Here is a 21,699-nt window from a genome sequence, read left to right as displayed (position 1 = left end):
CATAAACTTGATTGCATTCCCACTACTTCAGTCAAAGCTAATAAAACAGAGCCACAGGCAAGGAAAAGAATGTTATAAATTAATCCTTAAATATCCCAATCTCTCTCTAGAAGACTGATTTTATGTGATGTTAAAAAAAATTGCGGTAACGAATGTTATCATCCTACGCCATCTGAAGTTGCATTATGCAAACCTTGCTTCCTCTTCTAATTCAGAGTCTGCCTCCATTTGGAGGAATACGGTTCTTTGTTCCTTTTCTTTTAAAGTCATCTCATTTGCTTCTTTAACAGCTCATCAAACCAATCCTAGATCCAGTACATCGTCAATCATTTGATACTGTTCTTACAGGAAAAACATTTATTTGATCAAAGGATGGCAACAAAGATGTTGAAAATCATTTTTCCATTTCTAATGTTACCACTAAGTAAGTAAAGTTTAATTTGTTATTTCACCAAGTAAATGTGAAGATCAGATTTCCTGTGCGCTATGCGCAAAAAACGTTCTAACCCTTTTTTTGTAGGACGTGTTTAGTATGTTTTTAACACTTAGGGGTACAGAGGAAATATTTCTTCTCTTCCACAAAAGCAAAGGAATACTTATCAGACACCACAGACCACTATGTAGTTATACTTATTTCTTAAGATTTATTTAAAAGTCGGTGTCACACTCAACAGGTAAACCCCGTGCAATCTGGAAAATCCTTGGTCTTCCTCAATCAATAGATAATTGTTATATCAGATCTTATTTGAAAACAAATGTATGGCGTGATTAATTATTGTCATTTTGAATTTTTAAACAGACAAGCGCGATATAAGATATCTAAACTTTTGTTTTTGTTATTTCAGTTCAAATGAATCCATCGGAGATGCAGAAAGGTAAGAAATGTTAAAAGCCGATTCTTAAATGTTCTGACTTCACTGTATAGGACCTTGTCAGCAAGGCAAAAAAGCATGTGATAACGAACTTTTAACTTCGGCAATTTTTGTCTATATCTGAATCAGCAAGTGAGCTGTAAAACCAGCTATCAGAAGTCTATCAGTGTTAACTGGTATATGAAGGGCTCCTTATCTATAAATGTTGTTTGGTTTATTAGGTATAAAATTGAGCTTAAAATGTTGGGGTAGGTCATGATTTTGACAGAAAGGTCAAGGGAAATAAAAATGGGAAGGGATGTAAAGCTGGTTGCCACCTCGTAATCCCCCATTTTACACAAATCTACCCCGTTTTATCTAACTGAGCTGTGAGCATTTTAGCATGTTGGAGAATCAGTATATTTGTTTAATCTGTTTGCATGTATTTTTATGCACTCGTCAGCTCGCGCAAATGTTTTATCGTAGATACTTTATCATTTTTGTGGTTTCCATCAACGAGAAATGAAATGTGCGGAAGTTATTCACAAATTGTACTCTTAAATTTAAACTTAAACAGGTGTTGATTTTTCACATCTGTTCAGAAAACAAGTATAGTTCCTTGATAGAACGTAGAACACTGCAGCACAAACAGGCCCTTCAGCCCACAAGTTGCACTGATCATATCCATACCTACCAGGCCATAGAACTATCTATAACTCCCAATCCCATTAAATCCCATGTACTCATCCAGAAGTCTTTTAAAAGATCCCAGCGAGTTCTCCTCTACCACCACCGATGGCAGCCGATTCCACTCACTCACCACCCTCTGAGTGAAAAACTTACCCCTGACATCTCCTCTTGATCCAGACAACCAACTGCTTCTTAAATAATTCAGAACTTTCTTCGTTAACTACCCAGTTGACAGTCCATTCCACGTACTGAGCTCTCTGGCCCTATTTTCACACCCAGAATAGGACATTTCCTGACCCTACAAATTCGGCACAGGAAAAGGATCTGTAAAAATTGGACTTTCCTTCTGGGAAGGGGCTGGCTGGCTGGATTAGAAGGCAGAGCAGAACAAGAATGGAGACTACTGGGTGTGAAGACTAGCAGGGTAGAAGGCCTGCCTTTGCTCTAACACTTTGTTGAGTTTATTTAAAACATGATTAAAACAAAAACAGCCCTCCAGCCCTCACCACCTCTGCCCCTCTCTTCCCCTCACATCCTACACATTTGTACAAGCCGCATCCATGTCACCTAAAGCCACTTCATGTTCTCCACCCAACACCCCCGTTCCCTGTTATACCTCCATACCACCTCACATTCCTCTATCCATCCCCCAACTGTTACTCACAATAAGCAGCTGTGAACCATTCCAGAGTAGGCTTTAGGTGCTTTTTCCAGGTCTTTTTATTTCCTTGGTCTCCCAAGCCAATGGACAACAGTTCTATTTTTTCTTACCAAGAATATGATAACCCCGGCATGCTAGAGTACCCATCTGGCATGTACAGCATCACGAAAAATGATCAACCTCATATGCTCTGGCACACTCAAAGTTGGAAACTGGAGCATACATCTTTCCAAATGTAACTTTTTAGTGTTTTATTTGCTCTCAGGATTTTATTAGAAGTATGTTTCATCATGGTATTTCACTCTAACGTACCATAGCTAATGTCATGTCCAGTTTGAGTGCCTAGCCAGTTCAACTACCCTATCAAAGTTCTGAGTAGTTCTGTTTCTTCATTCGTAGCTGCATCCTCTTTTTGTGACGATCTAACCCGAGTTTTAGGGATATAAGAACATAAGAACATAACATAAGAAATAGGAGCAGGAGTAGGCCAACTAGCCCTTCGAGCCTGCCCCGCCATTCAATAAGATCATGGCTGATCTGTCGTGGCTCAGTACCACATTCCCGCCCTCTCCCCATAACACTTAATCCCCTCTCTTATCAAAAACCCATCAACCCGCGTCTTAAAAATATTTAGCGAGGTAGCCTCCACCACTTCAACGGGCAGAGAATCCAGAGATTCACCACCCTTTGAGTGAAGAAGTTCCTCCTCAACTCTGTTCTAAACTGCCCCCCCCTTATCTTGAGGCTGTGCCCTCTAGTTTAAAACTAAAGGAGTGGTAATGGGCGCATAAGAACATAGGAACATAAGAAATAGGAGCAGGAGTAGGCCATCTAGCCCTTCGAGCCTGCCCCGCCATTCAACAAGATCATGGCTGATCTGTCGTGGCTCAGTTCCACTTTCCCGCCCTCTCCCCATAACCCTTAATCCCCTCTCTTATCAAAAACCCATCAACCCGCTTCTTAAAAATATTTAGCGAGGCAGCCTCCACCACTTCAACGGGCAGAGAATTCCAGAGATTCACCACCCTTTGAGTGAAGAAGTTCCTCCTCAACTCTGTTCTAAACCGCCCCCCCTTTATCTTGAGGCTGTGCCCCCTAGTCCTACTATCCTTTCTGAGCGGGAAGAGTCTCTCCACCTGACTCTGAAGGAGTTTTAAGCCTGTAAGAGGAATATTGCTTGAATCGGAATTCGCAGAGATAGGTTAGCAATTAAGAATTGTACCTTGTCAAGTTTAAGTATTGTTCAATTGTTAAATGTTAAGCTAATTTGTTTGTTATAGTTAAACTGTGTTGTTAGATAAAGTCTGTTTTGATTAAAAGCTTCCCAGAGTGTCAGTAGAATCATGCCTGGAGTGAAACATCATGTCCCCACACTAATGCCAAAAATAGCAAATAGTTGAAGTCTAGTCTAACTTCATATTATACATTGGGGTTCTTGATCCATAACAATATATATCTTTCTCCTGTCATTTCCAAATTATCTTCTTTTTGTCCACCAAATTCTTACTCTCAGTGTTTACCAAAATTTCATTTTTTTTTGTTGCGAAATCTCTGGCTTCCTTAATGGTAAGCATTACTGGCCTGATCAAGTAAAATGCAGATCCACACATTTTACAAACATGACTTCTTTATTCAGACCAGCTACTTTCCATTCTGATAATCTCTTTCTCCTTGTCTTACACTTTGGCTGGTAACGATAATACTAATGTCATATCTCGCTTCTTTCAGGGTATGGAATTAAAATACTTCCATATTTCAACTTCTCTCCTTCCATTTTTGATATGATTCAATCAGCAAAAGTTGGTGTATAGTCAAAGTTTGCAATATTTCACCGAACTTCCACCATTCCGTAACATAAGTTGACTGCAACAGTACACTTGTTTTCCCTCAGAGGACTAGAACAAAAAAGACTTCACATCAGTCAATCACCAAGCATAAGGCTCATTATCTGCCACTGTTACTCACATTAAGCAGCTTTGATAGAAGAATCATTCCAGACTGGTCTCTAGGTTCAAGCTGGTTTATGGAAAACACTTCCTCAGTGCTACTAACCTACAAGAAGCACTGCCCTCGAAGTGTCCTAGCTGTCTCTATTTATGGTATAATCAATGTCACATGTTTACACTAGCCATTCTTTTAACAAGGTAATTGCCACACACTGTGATTAGTAGTACATTGACACCAAGTCCCCTCATACCCCCATGCCAGCCTTTGTTCCTCTACCCAACCCCCCCAGGGCCCCTCACATCCCATGTCACCCTATGCCCCTTTACCCACCCCATTGCCACTCATTCCTCATGCCAACCCATGTCCCTATTCATCCCAATGGTCCTTTGTAGCCCCTATGCCAACCCATAGTCCTTAGCGACAACCTCTTACTCCTCCATGCCAACTCATCTAGTCTCCACAATGGTCAAACCTCAGAAACTATGCCAATAACAGTAACATGCTTGCTTATGACATTACAACTTAAAAATAAATACTCATTCATAAATAAAACATTTAATATATTGAACTTGCTTCAGCTAATTTATTATGAAAGCAAACATTTATAATCTGTAATCAGTACATAAGAACATAACATAAGAAATAGGAGCAGGAGTAGGCCATCTAGCCCTTCGAGCCTGCCCCGCCATTCAATAAGATCATGGCTGATCTGTCGTGGCTCAGTTCCACCTTCCCGCCCTCTCCCCATAACCCTTAATCCCCTCTCCTCAAGTTCCTCCTCAACTCCGTTCTAAACCGCCCCCCCTTTATCTTGAGGCTGTGCCCCCTAGTCCTACTGTCTTTTTTGAGCGGGAAGAGTCTCTCCACCTCTATCCTATCCATCCCATTCATCATCTTATACGTCTCAATGAGATCTCCCCTCATTCTTCTAAACTCTAACGAGTACAAGCCTAGTTTATTCAGCCTCTCCTCATAGCTCAACCTCCTCAACTCTGGTATCAGCCTAGTAAACCTCCTCTGCACTCCCTCCAAGGCCAAAATATCTTTGCGCAGGTGCGGCGCCCAAAACTGCACACAGTACTCCAGCTGCGGCCTCACCAATGCCCTATACAGCTGCAGCAAGACCTCCCTACTTTTATATTCAATCCCCCTCGCTATGAAGGCCAGCATCCTATTCGCCTTCCTGACCACCTGCTGCACCTGCAAGCTGGGTTTTTGCGACTCATGCACAAGGACCCCAAGGTCCCTCTGCACCGTCGCCTGCTGCAGTTTTTCGCCCCGTAAGTAATAGTCCTTCCTACCAAAGTGGACCACCTCACACTTGCCAACATTAAATTCCATTTGCCATTTCCTGGCCCATTCGCCCAGCCTATCTAGATCCTTCTGCAGACTCTCCACACCCTCCGCACAATTTGCCGTTCCACCAATCTTGGTGTCATCAGCAAATTTCGACACCCTACACTCGGTTCCCTCCTCCAGATCATCTATATAAATGGTAAAAAGCTGAGGCCCCAGCACCGACCCCTGGGGCACTCCACTAGTCACCATCCGCCAATCCGAATAGCACCCGTTGACCCCCACTCTCTGCCTCCTATTTGACAACCAATCCTCTATCCACGCTAACACCCTACCCCCAACTCCATGTCCCTCGACCTTCTGCAATAACCTCTTGTGAGGTACTTTGTCAAACGCCTTCTGAAAATCCAGAAAGACCACATCCACCGGCTCTCCTCTATCCACCGCCCTAGACACACCCTCATAGAACTCCAGTAAATTTGTCAGACACGACTTCCCTTTAATGAAACCATGCTGCGTCTGCTCTATCAAGCAATTGCCTTCAAGATGCCTCGCAATTTCCTCCTTAATGACGGATTCTAACATTTTACCTACAACAGACGTTAAACTAACCGGCCTATAATTCCCCGCCTTTTGCTTGGCACCCTTCTTAAACAACGGCGTAACATTAGCTGTTTTCCAATCTTCCGGCACTTCCCCGGAATCCAGCGACGTCTAGAAAATAACCACCATGGCATCCACTATCACCTCTGCCATTTCTTTCAGAACCCTCGGATGCATTCCATCCGGTCCTGGGGACTTGTCCACAATCAGCCCCTCCAGTCTGTCGAGCACCGCCCCTCTAGTAACAGTAATGTCATTAAGACCCTCCAGTCCTACCACCTTTCCATCACTAACACCCGGCAAATTATTCACGTCCTCCTCCGTGAAGACAGAAACAAAAAAGTTATTCAATACCTTAGCCATATCCCCATCCCCTACCACTAGGTCCCCTTTCTCATCCTCTAAAGGACCAACATTCACCCTAGCCAGCCTCTTCCTTTTTATATATTTATAAAAACTCTTGCTATCCTTTTTTATATTAAGCGCTAGCCCAGCTTCATAGTTTCTCCTACCCTTCTTTATCAACTTCTTTGTCAATCTTTGTTGACATTTAAACCTCTCCCAATCCTCTTCTCGCCCACTACTCTTAGCTACTCTAAATTCCTCCGCTTTTAATTTAACACTTTCCTTCACCTCCTTCGTTATCCACGGCTTATTACCTCTCCTCCTACTGTCCTTTTTGACCATCGGAATAAATTTCCGCTGAGCACCAAGAAAGATCTCCTTAAAGATCCTCCACTGCTCCTCAGCAGACCCTCCCTCCAACGTGCTCCCCCAGTCCACATTCGCCAATTCTTCTCTCATCCTACCGTACTCCCCTCTATTCAAACAAAGTACGCGTGTCCAGGAACCCACTTTCTCCTCCTCCATCATCAGTTACACAGCACAAATCCCAAAATCATAACCGTCAGGAGGATTTCAACAGAGTGAAATATTACGCACTGATTTTTCTTTAAAGACTGCACTTTTTAAAAATTTGAAGCCCAGAAAGTTAAATCCCTTGATACCTTTGACGGTTCCCAAGAGTTTTAACAGTTTGTTGACAACTCAGATAGTTATTGACAGCTATGATAGTTCCAATGAGTTTATGTACTTTTCACTCATAATCACGCCTGCTTCTAACATTCCCAAAGAGCACCTGCCCTGTCCCAAAGGTTGCCTTGTCTCTCCCAAAGGTGTTCCAGAACCATATCTAAAGATGTACATTATCTTTTCAAAAAGATACCTTGGCTATTCAGAAGAATCTACAGGGTTCAGCCCTACTCCTACCAAGCCTAATCTGCACACTTGGGATTTCAGACCCCTACCTCAAAAGTGGCAGTGGCGGCTGATTTGTATGGGTAGTTGCCTCCATGAACTACAAATTTTAAAACTGCCCTGATCCCCCCCACCACTGTGAAAATGGTAGGGACTGGGTTTGAAGGCAGAATTTCCAGTTCCAGGCTTCTGCTGACTTTTTTGCTCTCCGTCGGTGCAAAAACGCAGTCAGAAGCCTGACTCCAGATGTCCAGCTCCTGAACTTGGCCCCTCCCATTTTCACAATTTTGGGAGGGTAAATGGAAAGGTTCTAAATAGCACATTCATGAGGGGCTTTCCATCTGTGGGGAAAATTAGCCTGTGTGTGGAGAACCCTCTGGCATAAATGTCAGATTTCCCTTTCATTCACTTTTCTTTTGTGATGTTCTAATTTTTCACCTCTCCTTATTCACTCTAACCTACCTACTTCTGACCTTGCTGCAATTTGTTCTCTCAAGTTCAACCCTAATATTGTCATTAAATCTGCTGGAGAGAGCAGCACTGTGTTTTTTGCTGAATTCTGCATTGTGGAGGCTAAACACCAACTTTCCAGTACCTTGTTCTACTTTCCTAAACCACAACTTTACCATTAAGTATCTGGCTATCATTTTTCAGACCTCATCTCTCCCAAAGCCTCCAACTTCACAGACCCAAATCCTGTACAGACCACTTCTAATTAATTCCCAAGATCCACAAACAACATTGTTCTGGTAAATTTCCATTTCAGCCTGTGCTTATCCTACAAACTGGTTTCTTCCAATCTCAACTGATCCTACTTTCCCCCCATCCAGTTTCTTCCTGCCTATGTCCACAGTCTTGCCAGTGCCCTCTTCCATTTTTAACAGTTTCCACATTTCTCTTCCTAACCACATTCTTTTCACTATGGACATCACTACTTTCATGTCCCACAAGGAAGGCTTGAGGGACTTTCAATTTCATCCACCACATCCTCCATCTGGATAAATTTGTTCCTATACTTAGAATGTTTAGACTCCACTCATTTCATTCAAATAAAAGTTGTCACTCCAGGAATCTGCATGAGTTCTATGTCCCACTTTTCACAGGATATGTGGAACATGCTTTGTTCCAAACCTACAAGGGGTCCCTCCCTCACCACTTTTCTGGTACATTGATTGATGACTGTAATGGTGCTGCTCCCTGCTCTTCGCATGAACTGGAAAACTTCATCAATTTTGCTTCCAACTTTCACCTTTTCCTCAGCATCGCACAGACCATGTCTAAATCTTCACATCTTCAACTTCTCCATTTCAGCAGATGACTACAGGCCAAAAGTCTTCTCCCACAGCTGATTCACACTTTCTCTCACCCCACTTCCAATAAGGACTCAATCCCATTCTCCCAATTTCTCTGTCACATCTGTTCTGCTAATGCCATCTGATATATTTTCTTTTGCCTCCACTGAGGATTCTTCTCCATCCTGATCGACCAGGCACTTAATTATGACCATTCTATTTCCCACAATTCTGCTTTCATTCCTTCCCTGCCACCCACAACAACAATGGCTTCTCATTATCCACACTTCCATCCCACCAGTTTTCGTATAGCTCGATTATGCTTCCTCAAGCCCTGTCTCCTAAAAGGATTCCATTTATATTCTCCCAGATTTTCTGTCCTGTCTCACCTGCAGTCTTTCATAGTTTCTGTAATATTTACCTTTGTCTCAATGGAGGGTTCACCGCACCTTCCTCCATCCCACCCAACCACTACCATTGTTGCCAAGGCACCCCATCATGTTGAACCCTTTTCTTGCACGTCTGCTCTCATTCCTTTCCTTCCGTCCCAGAACTGTGAAAGGATTTCCCTTATCCTCACTTCCTGGACATCCAGACTCCTTATTCAAAGGATTATCCTTCATCAGTTCTGCCACCTGCATCATGGCCAAACACATCTTTCCCTTTCCTCTCTTATCAGCATTCAGAAGGGACTGATACATTCGCGATACTCTGGTCCGCTTCTTAACACTCCCCACACTGCTCCACCTCTCCTAGTTTTCCTTTAAAGTTAGTATGCTGCTCACGATGTGGTCTCTTTTATACTGAGCAGACCAAATGCAGCTTGGGGAACAGCTTGGTAGAACAACATTTTGCAAGCATGAATCCGAGTTCCCAGTTGCTTGCTATTTTAATTCACCACTTTGCTCTCACTCACCTTTCTGTCACCGGCCTGCTGCAATATTTAGAACATAGAACACTACAGCACAAACAGGCCCTTTGGCCCACAAGTTACGCCGATCACATACATATCTACCAGGCCATTTCTGTAACTCCCAATCCCATTAAATCCCATATACTCATCCAGAAGTCTTTTAAAAGACCCCAGTGAGTTCACCTCTACTACCACTGACGGCAGCCGATTCCACTCACTCACCACCCTCTGAGTGAAAAACTTACCCCTAACATCTCCTCTGTACTTGCTACCCAGCACCTTAAACTTGTGTCCTCTCGTAGCGACCATTTCAGCCCTGGTAAATAGCCTCTGAGAATCCACCATATCTATTCCTGTCAACATTTTATAAACCTCTATCAGGTCGCCTCTCAACCTTCGTCTCTCCAGGGAGGAGACCTAGCTCCCTCAATCTGTCTTCATAAGGCATGCCTCCCAATTCAGGCAACATCCTTGTAAATCTCCTCTGCACCCTCTCAATAGCCTCCACATCCTTCCTGTAGTGAGGCGACCAGAATTGCGCACAGTACTCCAAGTGGGGTCTGACAAGGGTCTTATAAGTCTTTACTTATCAGTAAAGCTCAATGCTTGTCTTCCAGTTGGGCATTCACAGCTTATAGGCTCCAACATTCAGTTCAACAATTTCAGACTATGAACTCTGCTTTCAATTTTGATTGTTTTGCTTACCATGGGTCGTTTTTGAACCTTGTTTTCTGCATTTTCATTTTAGGACAAAGTTGTTCATTATTCTGCCATTCACGCTCACTCTGGACAAATGCTTTGCTTCTATAAAGGGGAGGCGGTTTAGAACGGAGTTGAGGAGGAACTTCTTCACTCAAAGGGTGGTGAATCTCTGGAATTCTCTGCCCGTTGAAGTGGTGGAGGCTGCCTCGCTAAATATTTTTAAGAAGCGGGTTGATGGGTTTTTGATAAGAGAGGGGATTAAGGGTTATGGGGAGAGGGCGGGAAAGTGGAACTGAGCCACGACAGATCAGCCATGATCTTGTTGAATGGCGGGGCAGGCTCGAAGGGCTAGATGGCCTACTCCTGCTCCTATTTCTTATGTTCCTATGTTCTTATGCGCCCATTACCACTCCTTTAGTTTTAAACTAGAGGGCACAGCCTCAAGATAAGGGGGGCGCAGTTTAGAACAGAGTTGAGGAGGAACTTCTTCACTCAAAGGGTGGTGAATCTCTGGAATTTTCTGCCCGTTGAAGTGGTGGAGGCTACCTCGCTAAATATATTTAAGACGCGGATAGATAGGTTTTTGGTAGGCAAGGGGATTAAGGGTTATGGGGAGAAAGCGGGAAAGTGGAACTGATCCACTTCAGATCAGCCATGATCTTATTGAATGGCGGGGCAGGCTCGAAGGGCTAGATGGCCTACTCCTGCTCCTATTTCTTATGTTCTTATGTTCTTATTTTGCCTTTTATGCCATGATGTATTTTTAATTTAATCTCCCCTGACTTGTATCCTATCCCACATCAATCTGCTGCTCGGTACTTTCAATGGCATAAATCCAATATATTTCTACATTCCTTCAAATGTAAAGGGAAGTCATATTTGACTTGAAATGTTATATCATTTATAGAATCCCTGCAGTGGAGAAGGAGGCCAATCAGCTCTTCAAACCTCCGCTGACAACAATCCTACCCAGGCCCTATCCCCTTAACTCCATATATTTACCCTGCTAATCCCCCTGACACTAAGGGGCAATTTAGCACGGCCAACCCAACTAACCTGCGCATCTTTGGAGTGTGGGAGGAAACTGGAGCACCAGGAGGAAACCCATGCAGACAGGGGGAGAATGTGCAAACTCCACGCAAAGCCAAAATCGAACCTGGGTCCCTGGCGCTGTGCGGTAGCAGTGCTAACTACTCTGCCACCTTGCCACCCCTGTTTCTTTGTCTCTCTCTGCACAGGTGCTGCCAGATCTGCTGAGTATGCCAGCATTTTCTGTTCTTACTTCAGATTTCCAGCACTTGCAGTATTTTACTTTTATTTCCATATTCAGACATTCATCACCTGCAGTGTGATGCCACCACCAAATACTTCTTTCATTCCCCTTCCCATTCTGAAGGAATTGTTTTTCCACAACACTTGTAATAATCCTCAGGGCTTGCATGGGGAATCACTGATTGACTTCTCTGTAGGACTCGTTGGATACAAGCTTCCTGGTGATTAGTAATTATCTTACCAGGTGGAGTTCATATACTGAGCCCTTTATAAAGCAGGACCCAGAGTGGGTCCATTGTCACATTGTCTGAGTTAGGATCAGTTTGTGTTCACTACAGACGCTTGACTTGGCTCGCCTCAGCTCGGCCTGGCCCGGCCCAGAGTGGGTCCATTGTCACATTGTCTGAGTTGTGATCTGTTTGTGCTCACCACAGACTGTGGCTTGGCTTGACTTTACTACCCTTTATCTTTATCTTTGCCTTGTGCAATAAAGCACTGTTCCTTTACAGCTGAGTCCTGGAATTACTATAACGCCCTAATCTGATCTTAACTTCCCCAAACCAGATTTAATAACTCTTTTGCTAAACGCCTCCATTTAATCTTAAATGCATAACTCTGTTGCAGTGTACTAATTGGCAGATTCTGTCCAGTCACCTATCACTTTAATTCTCTGTTCCCCATCTAACCTCTCTGTGCCTAAAATCATCCATTGAACTTCACTAAAAAAGTGTAAGCTCAAGGAAGAGAAGCTCACTATTCAATTAGGCACTTCAGAACCTACCATCCCAACACTGAGTTCATAACTTCTGCCTTACGTTTCACAGCTAAAAAGTATTGGTACTGATTCTACTATTCCCACATACATCTTCTACAGGCCTATTTTTTAATTTCTTTACATGTCCAGTTATCATCTCCTTTTGCCTTGCACTAATATCCCTTTAGTCATTTGATCTTTCCTATTGCAAACCTTCCCTTTTGTACCCCAGCATCACCCACTCTTTGTCTAGCATTTATACTGGATAAATAACTGTTACATCTAAATTTTCGCTCCTGATAAAAGACCGCTAACCTTATACATTAACTCTTTCTCACTCCAGTCAAACTTTCTCTTTTTGTTTCAGATTTTTAACATCTGGAGTGTTTTGCATTTGTAAGCATATTTAGGAGTTTGATTTTTTCAGCAAAGTCCAAATCGTCTAAAATACATAACCAGAAGTAAACAAAATTATATACTCTGATGGTTGCTTCTGTGTAAGTGCAGTAGTGGGAAAAGTATTGCATGAATTAACTTTCATTTCTGTTTTTCTCTCACAGGTGTGATTATAAACAGTGTAGAAATAAAAACTAATGCTGCAGATGATCAAAATATTCTGGAGGGAAGTAACATTACCCTGACCTGTTCAGCAAATATCATTATACCTCCTGATCAATCATCTGAGATTTTGTACTTATTTTATAAGGGGGAGAAGAAGGATATCCTGCTGCAAAGAGCTACATTCAATGGGCTAAGTTCCAAGTACACACTACAATCTGTTCGGGCATCACATTCTGGATACTATAGCTGTGTCGTGGAAGCAGGAAGTCAAAGCGAAAAAAGTGATACCATATTTATAACAGTTAAAGGTATTGTGAAGTATGAAGCATATGACAGATAACATGGAATATAAATAAAAAATATAGTTTCTTTACATCACATCTGCACTTCCTAAAACATTTTATGATCAGTGAAGTATTAAACAGCAATATGACAATGATGAACACCCACTCCAGATATTGGTTGATGGCAAAGAATGAGCACTCCTTTGAATGTGTCATGGAAATTTTTTAATATCTAGTTGAGAGGGCAGAAAGGATCTCTGTTTAACTTCTCATCCAAAATGTAATTGGTTTGATTGGTAAGTTTGCGGGTAACACAAAGGTTGGTGGATTCGCAGATAGTGACGATGATCATCAGAGGATACAGCAGGATATAGATCAGTTGGAGGCTTGGGCGGAGAGATAATAGATGGAGTTTAATTCGGACAAATGTGACGTAACAACTCCAGTTGTTACGCGAATTCGATACTTAGAATTTTTTGGGGAGAATTCCCACCCCACTTTGGATTGAAGTCTGTTCTTCCCTCTAATCCTATCCATTCTAATTGATTCAGCCTTCCACCTTTTTTTGGTGGAATCCACCAGATTTTTGGTTTGAAATTTTTAATGACGTTTTACTTAAGGGTAAGTTTGCTTTCTTTGATGGTAAGGAAGCATCACGCTCCCAAATCTCTTTTTTCTTTTTATCTACCTACAGATTGATAGTTTTGTCAGTAAACATTTTGTTTTGTTTTCTTCTCTTCATCCTGACAGTATGTTGATCTTTGTTTAAATGTCAATCCCATTTTAAAGAGCTCTGTTTCATGCATTTACAACATTATTCAAAGAATCTTTTATCCGCCTTAAGCTAACATTAAGGATCTTGGGAGCATTCTAAGCTTTCTGGTGGTCTATGCAGTCGATTCTTTTCAGAGTGTATTCTTCAGTGCTGTGTACTGAACAATTCAATTGAATTTTCTTCATCGGCTCTATCTGTCCAGAGCTAGACTTGCTAGGATATACTCTGGCCTGAGTCCTGCCTGTGTGAGATGTCATTTGGCTCCTACAACACTGCTTCTTATGTTTAGGTCATGTTCGAGGTTGGCTGCTTTCCAGTCATCTGTGTTCTCAACCTTTTCATACATGTGTGGCAAATTTATTGATATTAACTCTTATTGATATTTTTGAAATAATTCCTGACAAGATAGTTGTAGATCATCATCAGTCAGATGCCTTGGCCTTTGCCTCAGTGTTTTAATGTCAACTTACCTTATTCAACTGGAAGTTTGCAATTTCACCTTCACACTTGCAATGGGTCAAGGAGATAATGATGTTTCCTAAACTTACAAAGGCTAAATTTACCTTACACAGATAAATTGATTCAGTCTTGCAACCTTTTATTTGCTATTTTGACATCTCGTTCTCCTCCATGAATTGAATATTTTTCTCTATTCTGCTTTATTTCCTTTGTCTCTTTTTTCACCATCTATTCTATTAACTTTTTTCTTTGCCTATACTTAACAATGTCCCTTTCTGTAAAAAAAGTAAAGTTTTTTAAAAAAACACTTATTAATAGGCTGTTTATTATTTTGTTACATACAGTGAACATTGTCTCTTCAGAAACAAAGAAAGGTTACATCACAGAAGGAGGCCATTCAGCTTGTCAAACCCAGGCTAGTTATCTGCAGGAACAATTTACCTCATCCTATCCCCCAGCCTTTCCCTGTAGCCCCGCAAAGTGTTGCCCTCCAGGTGGCCATTCAATTCCTTTTTGAAAGCTATGATTGAATCTGTTTCCACCCTCTGTCATGTAGTGTATTCCAGATTGTGACTTCTTAACACCTTACAATTTTTTTTCATGTCGCATTAGATTATTTTGTCTATTGCGTGAAATCTGTGTCTCTAATCTGAGAATGGCTTCTCCTAATCTACTCCATCTAGATGTCTCATGATTTTGAACAGGTCAGGGATTAACATGTTCATTTTATACACATTTAAATGAATGTTGTAATTATGTAAAGGTGAACAACAGTGTAATTCCATTTAAATTACTTAATCTGGGGTAAAAAGCAATCATCAGTAATGGTGATCATGAAAATACCAGACTGTTGCTTACTAATGTCCTTTAGTGACTGAGGAATGTGCAGACATGTGAGGAGAGGGCAGTTGAATGGCAGTATATGAATTGCTCCTTAGGAGAACCAGCATAGACACAATGGAACAAATGTCAATGGGATTTCATGTTGATTAAACCCCATGCTGTGGGAAACCCATAGTGGAGTGCACTGTTGGTGGGACCAGAAGATTCCAGAAAGTTCCAGCCTTTTTTTGTGTCAGATGAAGTAGAGTGGAGGAGGTGTATGTGGAGCATAAGCACTAGCATGGATTGATTATGCTGAATGGCCTCATGTAAAAGGAAATATAAAATGGGCTTTGGAAGTGCCAAAATGTGGACCATAAGGAAAAGCTGGAATAACTGGATGTTTTTTTTCTTTTTTTATCTGCTTAGGCATAAAAGTGATTTCAACTGGCAGAGAATGTCATAATTTCTTGTTTGTATATCTTAGGAAACTTACAGAAGCCTCGACTCACTATCCATCCAATGCATGTGACTTTAGGAGATTCAATTGAGCTGTGGTGTACGTCTGAAGAAATTCCTCCTCTTACCTTCATATTCTATAAATATAATGACAGACAAAAACCACTACGCTTCGGTCACATGAAAAGCAATAACAAATCTGCAATGTACCAACTGAAAGTGACACCAAAGACTGAGAAAAACTACAGCTGTAAAGTTGAAGGGAATAGCATCAACACTCAGTCAAACCACAGTGAAATAGTACAAATTATCGTACAAGGTAAGTTAACTCGAGCATCATGGAATACATGAAAAGTTAAAAATATTATTACATTTATTCGTGTAATTCTACATATCACAAAGCATTTGTGTGGATTCCAAAATGTTATAGGGGTTCTTCTAGTCTTCTATTGTAATTCTTCCTTCAACAATAAATACCAAAATTCCAGTTGCATTCCTTATAACCTGCTGTACCTGCATACTAGTTTTCTGCACTTCATGCACAAGGGCACCCAGATCCCTCTGCAGAAGTATTCTGAAGTTTCCCTCCTTTTTAAATAATAAGATCCCTTTCTATTTTTCTAACCAAAATGGATAACCTCATATTTATTCATGCTAAACTCCATTTGCCAAATTTTGGCCCAAATACCTAACCTATCCACATTTATTTGTAAATTTCTTATTTCCTCACTGCAGCTTACTGTCCCACTTATTTTAGTTGAAGTTGATGTATGCACATATAGCAGGTTTTAAGGGAGGAAACTGGAATTTTGGTATTTATTGCTAAAGAAAGAGAATATAAAAGTAGGGAAATGTTGCAGAATGCTGAGATGCGGAAGGATCTGGGTATCCTGAATCAAGAAAAGTTAATGTACTTGTTCACAGGTAATTAGGAAGATAAGTAGAATGTTATTTTTTTGTAAGGAGAAAGGAATATAAAAGTAAGGATTTGGTGAGACCACATTTAGGGAACTGTGGACAGTTTTAGTCTCCTTACTAAAGGGAGGATATGAAGCATTAAAGAACAAAGAACAAAAAAATTACAGTACAGGAACAGGCTCTCCGGCCCTCCAAGCCTGCACTGACCATGCTGCCCGACTGAACTAAAGCCCCTTACCCTTCTGGGAACCATATCCCTCTGGTCCCATTTGTCAAGACGCCCCTTAAAAGTTACTATTGTATCTGCTTCCACTACCTCCAGGCACCCATCACCCTCTGTAAAAAACTTGCCTCATATATCTCCTTCAAACATTACCCCTCACACCTTAAACCTATGCCCCCTAGTAATTGACTCTTTCACCCTGGGAAAAAGCTTCTGACTATTCACTCTGTCCGTGCCTCTCATAATCTTGTAGACTTCTATCAGGTCTCCCCTCAACCTCCCTCGCTCCAATGAGAACAAACAAAGTTTCTCCAACCTCTCCTCATAGCTAATGCCATCCATGCCAAGCAACATCCTGGTAAATCTTTTCTGTACTCTCTCCAAAGCATCCACATCCTTCTGGTAGTGTGGCGACCAGAATTGAACACTATATTCCAAGTGTGGCTTAACTAAGGTCCTATAAAGCTGCAACATGACTGGCCAAATTTAAACTCAATGCCCCAGCTGATAAAGGCAAGCATGCCATATGCCTTCTTGACTACCTTCTCCACCTGCATTGCCACTTTCAGTGACCTGTGTACCTGTATACCCAGATCCCTCGACCTATCAATACTCTTAAGAGTTCTGCCATTTACTGTGTATTTCCTATCTGTATTAGATCTTCCAAAATGCATTACCTAACATTTGTCTGGATTAACCTCCATCTGCCATCTCTCCGCCCAACCTCCAACTGATCTACATCCTGCTGTATCCTCTAATGTTCCTCATCACTATCCGCAAATCCACCAACCTTTGTGTCAAATTTACTAATCAAACCAGTTACATTTTCCTCCAAGTCATTTATAAATATTATAAACAGCAAAGGTCCCAGCACCGATCCCTGAGGAATGCCACTTATCACAGCCCTCCATTCAGAAACATACCCTTCCACTGCTACCCTCTGTCTTCTATGACCGAGCCAGTTCTGTATCCGTCTTGCCAGCTCACCTCTGATCCCATGCAACTTCACCTTCTGCACCAGTTTGCCATGCGGGACCTTGTCAAAGGCCTTACTGAAGTCAATGTAAACAACAGCCACTGCCCTACCCTCATCAATTATCTTTGCCACTTCCTCGAAAAACTCAATCAAGTTCGTGAGACACAACCTCCCCTTCACAAAATCATGTTGCCTCTCACTAATACGTCCACTCATTTCCAAGTGAGAGTAAATCCTGCCTCGGAGAATCCTCTCCAATAATTTCCCTACACTGACATAAAGCTTATCGGCCTGTAATTAAAAGCAGTTCAGAGAAAGTTGACTCAGTTGATGCCTGAAAATGGGTTAACTTACAAGGCAAGGTTGGACAGGCTGGTCTTGTAGCCATTGGAATTTAGAAGATTGAGAGATGACCCTTACTGAAATATCCTGAGGTAATACGACAAGGTAGTTGCCAAATGGATTTTTCCCCTTATGGGAGACAGACAGAACTAAGACAGGTTGGAACTAGAAGAGACAGTTTAAGAATAAGCGTTTTCCCAATTATAGAACATAGAACATTACAGCGCAGAACAGGCCCTTCGGCCCACGATGTTGCGCCGGCCAGTTAAAAAACAATGACCCACTAATCTAAACCAATCCCTTTTCGTCCATAAACCTATCCACGGATCTCTTAAACGCCCCCAAACTAGGCGCATTTACAACTGCAGCAGGCAGGGCATTCCAATCCCTCACCACCCTCTGGGTAAAGACCCTACCCCTGACATCCGTCCTATAACTACCCCCCCTTAATTTAAAGCCATGCCCCCTCGTGCTAGCTTTCTCCATCCGAGGAGAAAGGCTATCACTATCCACCCTATCTAAACCTCTAATCATCTTATATGTTTCAATAAGATCCCCTCTTAGCCGCCTTCTTTCTAGCGAAAACAACCCCAAATCCCTCAGTCTCTCCTCATAGGACCTCCTAATTATGATGGAGATGAGGAAAAACTTTTCTCCGGTGGGGGCCCTGAATCTTTGGAACTTTCCTGCAGAGAGCAGTGGAAGCTGGGAAAATTAATTATTTTCAGTCACCAGAGTTAGATATATTCTTGACTAACAAGGGAGCCTAAGATTATTGGGGATAGGTGGGAATGTGGATTTGAGCTCTCAATCAGATCAGTGGAGCAGACTTTAGCGGCTAAATGGCCTACTCCTGCTCCTAATTCATTTATTTGTATGGTCATCCCACGAATGAATAAAAATATCCCATCATATCTAGCTCCTCAGCCCCTAACTCAAATTCTACATTCATGCCAATTACATCTGTCCAAGAAAGAACCTCAATTTCCTGTTTGATCCCGAACTCATAGCAACTCCATTGTAAAGACCGCTTACTTGCATTTTGTGCCTTTCTCTACTTTAACCCATCTGTCACTTAAATCCTGACCTGTGCCTCTGTCACCTCCAGCCCAATTCACTTTTTGGCTGGTCTCTCATTCTCAACTATCAGTAAACTTCAACTCAGCTAATTCTCTAATACCAACCCATCATTCCTGAGCCTATTGACCTACTTGACTTTTGGTTACCCAACATCCATAAATTAAAATTCTCATCCTTATGTTTAATGTCTCCAAGGTATTTAAACCTCCCCATCTCACTAATCTTCTAATTCCCTGCACGCCCAATACAAACACTCTCTTCCTTCGACTTTGGCCTTTTGTGTATTTCTGCCTTCACCCCATTAGTAATGCCATGCCTTCAATTATCTAGGACGCCTTCTTCACCTTCTTTAGGACCTGACCATTTTGATCAAGCTTTTGGTCACCTCATTATTTCAGATTTAGTTTTTGTGAACCACTTTGAGACATTTTTCCAAACTTAGGTTGTCAAGTAAGTATGTGTTATTGTTGCTACAACTGCCTATATACATGTGTTGAGATCGTATTTGTGGGTTCAGGTCATTAATATGTCCCTATCATGCCGCAGACATAAAGCTGCCCTCAGCAGGATTTTGCACCTGGCTTCAGGAACAGTTTTATTTTTAAGATCTTTGTTTCTCAGATGCTCTTACTGTCAACCATGTCTGGTGATCCTCCATATGGGAATTGTTCCAGTGAATCCAGAGAAAATTTGGGATGGAAGAACCATAGAACTATAGAAAAGTTACAGCATAGAAGGGGGCCATTCAGCCCATCTTGTCCATGCCAGTCTGACAACACTCAACTTCCTCCTCCCAGCTTACAGCACTTAAACTTGGAAACCCAGTCTAAGAATCCCATTCCTACCTTTACCCACATGTACCTATGCACCAAATACCTCCCGGATAACATTCTATCACCATTTATTCTCACAAGGTACTCAAATGACAATACAGGCCAGTATTGACCAGCTATCTGCATACAGTGATAAGGAGTTTCAACTTTGGTTTGAAAGAAAGGCACTTAAGTTTGAAAATGATGAAACATCTAACAGCACAATGCATTTCACACTATGACAAAATGTTAAAATTCAGTGCTGATATCAGTTTGTGCATGTGCATGTTTGATTTTAGCCTGATGGTCAGACAGAAGTGTGGAGCAAAGGCTGAAGCTCCAAAATTGCTCTGGAATTCTCATCATATTCTTGCCATAATCTAATGGAGTCCACTCACAGCCGGCAGAAAATCAAGCATGCAAACTCGCCAAAATTTCTGGGATTATCAAGGCAGTCTTATAAGGGGCAAAACCTCAGCCCTCCCATTATAAGAAAAATAATACAGGAATGTTGGTAGTCCCATTTGTGAAGACACTCTAAACTAGGCATTCCCACAGCCATATATCTTTTTTGATTTGATTCATTATTGTCACATGTACAAGGCAACAATGAAAATGTATTATTTCTTGCACACTATACAGACATAGCATACCGTACATAGAGAAGGAAAGGAGACATTGGAGAATGTAGTGTTACACTAATAACTAGAGGTTAAGTATCGATGGTTGATGTACCAAATGGGTGGAATTCTGTCAAAAAGTGATAAATGTCATTTCAGCGAGAAAACTAGTGTGATTCAGTGCAAATCAGATAGTTTTCCAACAGTCATTTTTTTGAGAGAGTGGTGAGTTTCAGTTCTGGGAGGGGCGGGACCTAAACACACCAGTAAGCCCAGCTTTAAAGAGATTAGGTTCTGTTTTTAAAGGACATCTGCCTATCCCTCAGGACATTTCACTGTAACTTCATTGCAATGTTAATGTAAGCCTACTCATGACACTAATAAATAAACATTTTCAAAAAAAAATTCAGACCCTCTAATCATTGATAGCATGTTTCCCCACCCCTCTCCTCAACAAAGATCACTGACATCGGGGCATTGGGGCCCTCCTAATGGGTTTTCCTTCGTGACCCCACCACTTGCTCCCCTTTATGCCCCCTTTCATGTCCCACCCTCTTCATGCCTCCCCTTCATGACTCCCTTCATAGTTCCCCTTCATGGCTCCCACACAAACCCCACCCCACACAGGCTGCACTCCCATTCAGGCCCCACCCACTTGGCACAGCCCAACTGGCATACTAACAGTGCCCAGTTGGAACCACCAGGGTGCCCAACTGGTAAATCTTGGCTGTCCACTGTTATGCTGATTGATGCTGCCTGGCCATGCCCCCAATCACCCAGGAGCTCACCAGCTGACCGTTGGGCCAGGTCTCCGCTAGTGGGGACCAGTAGTGATTCATGCTGATGTGACCTCCCACCAGAGCCCCGAAGCCCCGATTCCAGGGACGGGGGGGCGGGGAGATTGCATGTCGAATTTGCTAATGAGATTGAAATCTAGTCAATCTCATGCAAATCGCCCACACACCCTTTAGAACATAGAACGTAGAAAAACTACAGCACAAACAGGCCCTTCGGCCCACAAGTTGCACCAATCATATCTCTACCTACTAGGCTTACCTATAATCCTCAATCCTGTTAAGTTCCATGTACTCATCCAGAAGTCTCTTAAAAGACCCTATCGAATTTGCCTC

At 42.0% G+C, this 21,699-nt stretch overlaps 1 protein-coding gene across 1 annotated transcript in view; it reads left to right on the top strand.

Moving 5' to 3' along the window:
* The first annotated feature begins 303 nt into the window (after positions 1-303).
* Positions 304-21,699, top strand: part of pecam1a (platelet and endothelial cell adhesion molecule 1a) — a 92,093-nt gene continuing 70,697 nt past the window's right edge. Inside the window, 4 exon segments of the mRNA XM_080209333.1 lie at positions 304-424; positions 846-875; positions 12,799-13,107; positions 15,627-15,917. Of these exon segments, the coding sequence (XP_080065459.1) occupies positions 373-424; positions 846-875; positions 12,799-13,107; positions 15,627-15,917 (682 nt within the window). The 5' untranslated portion in view covers positions 304-372.

This window comes from Carcharhinus amblyrhynchos, chromosome 21 (genome assembly GCF_965287045.1).
Source record: "Carcharhinus amblyrhynchos chromosome 21, sCarAmb.v2.hapA, whole genome shotgun sequence".
Lineage (NCBI taxonomy): Eukaryota > Metazoa > Chordata > Chondrichthyes > Carcharhiniformes > Carcharhinidae > Carcharhinus > Carcharhinus amblyrhynchos.
Note: the sequence above shows the minus strand (reverse complement) of the source record. Positions and strands in the feature narration are given on the sequence as shown.